Source organism: Neopelma chrysocephalum, unplaced genomic scaffold, assembly GCF_003984885.1.
Source record: "Neopelma chrysocephalum unplaced genomic scaffold, ASM398488v2 Primary Assembly neopelma1_86724, whole genome shotgun sequence".
NCBI lineage: Eukaryota > Metazoa > Chordata > Aves > Passeriformes > Pipridae > Neopelma > Neopelma chrysocephalum.
The window spans coordinates 1-2,803 of NW_020916251.1; the positions used below are offsets into that span (position 1 = coordinate 1).

General features: G+C 68.0%; 1 protein-coding gene across 1 annotated transcript; it reads left to right on the top strand.

The window, feature by feature from the left end:
• Window positions 1-171: 171 nt before the first annotated feature.
• CLP1 (cleavage and polyadenylation factor I subunit 1) lies at window positions 172-2,496 on the top strand. The gene is made up of 2 exons (XM_027706984.1): window positions 172-868; window positions 1,699-2,496. Exons 1-2 carry the CDS (start codon window positions 263-265, stop codon window positions 2,368-2,370), a joined length of 1,278 nt encoding a protein of 425 aa, XP_027562785.1. The 5' UTR covers window positions 172-262; the 3' UTR covers window positions 2,371-2,496.
• Window positions 2,497-2,803: the final 307 nt, after the last annotated feature.

Consider the following 2,803-nt stretch of genomic DNA (forward strand, 5'->3'; position numbering starts at 1 on the left):
GGGGGGGGGCACAGGCACTGCAATGAGATGCAAATGAGAGGGCGGAATGCAGACAGGCACACGTACACGCGTACGAAATGCAAACGATATGCAGACGAGATGCAAAGGAACCACGACCCCCGCCCACGTGACCCGAGCGCCTCACGTGATTAGGGAGCGTCACGTGACGCGGGCGCCCCGCGCTCCCGCCGTCGCGTCGCTCGGACGCCACTTCCCGCGCGACGGCGGCGGGCGCCGGTACCGGGAGCCCCGGGGCGGTGTCATGGCGGACGACGGCGGCGAGGAGAAGAAGCAGGTGGCCAAGTTCGAGCTGGAGCGGGAGACGGAGCTGCGCTTCGAGGTGGAGGCGGCGCAGACGGTGCAGCTGGAGCTGCTGACCGGCATGGCCGAGGTGTTCGGCACCGAGCTCACCCGCAACAAGAAGTTCACGTTCGACGCGGGCGCCAAGGTGGCCGTGTTCACGTGGCACGGCTGCACCGTGCAGCTCAGCGGCCGCACCGAGGTGGCCTACGTGTCGCGGGACACGCCGATGCTGCTGTACCTGAACACGCACACGGCGCTGGAGCAGATGCGGCGCCAGGCCGAGCGCGACGACGAGCGCGGCCCCCGCGTGATGGTGGTGGGACCCACCGACGTGGGCAAGACCACCGTGTGCCGCCTGCTGCTCAACTACGCCGTGCGCCTGGGCCGGCGGCCCACGTTCGTGGAGCTGGACGTGGGGCAGGGCTCGGTGTCCATCCCCGGCACCATGGGCGCGCTGTACATCGAGCGCCCCGCCGACGTGGAGGAGGGCTTCTCCCTCCAGGCCCCCCTCGTCTACCACTTCGGCTCCACCACGCCCGGCACCAACATCAAGCTCTACAACAAGGTGAGCGCCGGAGGAGATCCACCCCCACGCCGGGGGCTGGGAGCAGCTCCTGCGATCCCTATGTCCCGGGATGCAGGGAGGGCAGCTGGGGGACAGGCGTGGAGGAGCCCCTCCGAGGAGGGGAGAGGGGCTGAGGGGCCACGGCTGGGCTGTTCCCTGCCCCGAGCCCCCAGGCTGGGGGGCATCTGAGCGCTCAGGGGGGCTGTCTGGGGACAGAACCCTGACCTGGATGCAGCCCTGGGGACAGGGCCTGGCTCTGCCGCCCTGGTGCAGTCACTCCTCCCCAGCTGGGGGGAGGGAGGTGCAGAGGAGACCGTGAAGCTGATGAGGGAACTGGAGGACCTCCCCTGTGCTGACAGGCTGGGAGAGGGGCAGCTGTTCAGGCCGGGGAGGAGGAGGCTGTGTGGGGACCCCAAGGCAACCTCCCGGTATCTGAGGGGACTCTTCCCCAGGAACTGGAGTCACAGGACAAAGGGGAACAGGTTCACACTGACAGAGGGGAAATTTGGGCTGGATATTGGGAAGCAATCCTTCCCTGTGAGAGTGGTGAGACAGTGGAAGTTGCCCAGGGGAGGGTGTAGCTGTGCCCCATCCCTGGAAGTGTCCGAGGCCAGGCTGGACAGGGCTTGGAGCAACCTGGGCTAGTGGAAGCTGTTGGGGTCGGAATGGGATGATCCTTAAAGTCCCTTCCAACCCTTAACATTCCATGATTTTTCCCTGGGGTGACTGCCCAGAATCAAGGCGTTGAGTGGGTATGGAAGGACCCAGGGGAGGTGGGGGGGACACACGGGTGCCCTGGGGTGACCCCCCCGTGACCGCTGTGCCCGCAGATCACATCCCGCCTGGCCGACGTGTTCAACCAGCGGTGTGAGGTGAACCGGCGCGCCTCCGTCAGCGGCTGCGTCATCAACACCTGCGGCTGGGTCAAGAGCTCGGGCTACCAGGCCCTGGTCCACGCCGCCTCCGCCTTCGAGGTGGACGTGGTGGTGGTGCTGGACCAGGAGCGCCTCTACAACGAGCTGAAGCGTGACCTGCCGCACTTTGTGCGCACCGTGCTGCTGCCCAAGTCCGGCGGCGTGGTGGAGCGCTCCAAGGACTTCCGCCGGGAGTGCCGGGACGAGCGGATCCGCGAGTACTTCTACGGCTTCCGTGGCTGCTTCTACCCACACGCCTTCGACGTCAAGTTCTCCGACGTCAAGATCTACAAGGTGGGCGCGCCCACCATCCCGGACTCGTGCCTGCCGCTGGGCATGTCGCAGGAGGACAACCAGCTGAAGCTGGTGCCGGTGACGCCGGGGCGGGACATGGTGCACCACCTGCTGAGCGTCAGCACGGCCGACGGCCCCGACGACAACATCTCAGAGACCAGCGTGGCCGGCTTCATCGTGGTCACTGGTGTCGACCTGGAGCGCCAGGTCTTCACCGTGCTGTCCCCGGCACCGCGGCCCCTGCCCAAGAACTTCCTGCTCATCATGGACATCCGCTTCATGGACCTCAAGTAGGGAGGGCAGCCGGGTGCGAGACCCCCCTCCTGGGCGTGTGCCCCCCTAATTCCTCCCAGCAGTGCGCTCACCCTCTGCTTTTATACTGTTTTGTACGGTTTGATATTAAATCTGGAAGCCCTTTGCTGTCGGTCAGTGTCGGTGGAGCGGGAGGGCAGGGGGAGTTCCCAGGGGTCGTGCGGGACGGTCCCCGCGCTCCGCCCCCCCGCGCCCGCAGTGCGCCGGTCCGTGCGCGTGTCCGTATCCCCCCACGCGTCCCCGCGGTGGTACATCCCGCGCATGCGCCGCCGTCCCCCGCCCGCCATACCCCCGTCCCGCTGCCCCGCCCCTCCCCGCGCGCGCATGCGCGCCGCCGCTCCCGGGGCGGGGCGCGACCGGGCGGTGGCCAATGGCGGGCGCGCTGGGCGCGCACGCGCGCTCGGGTCGGCCCCGC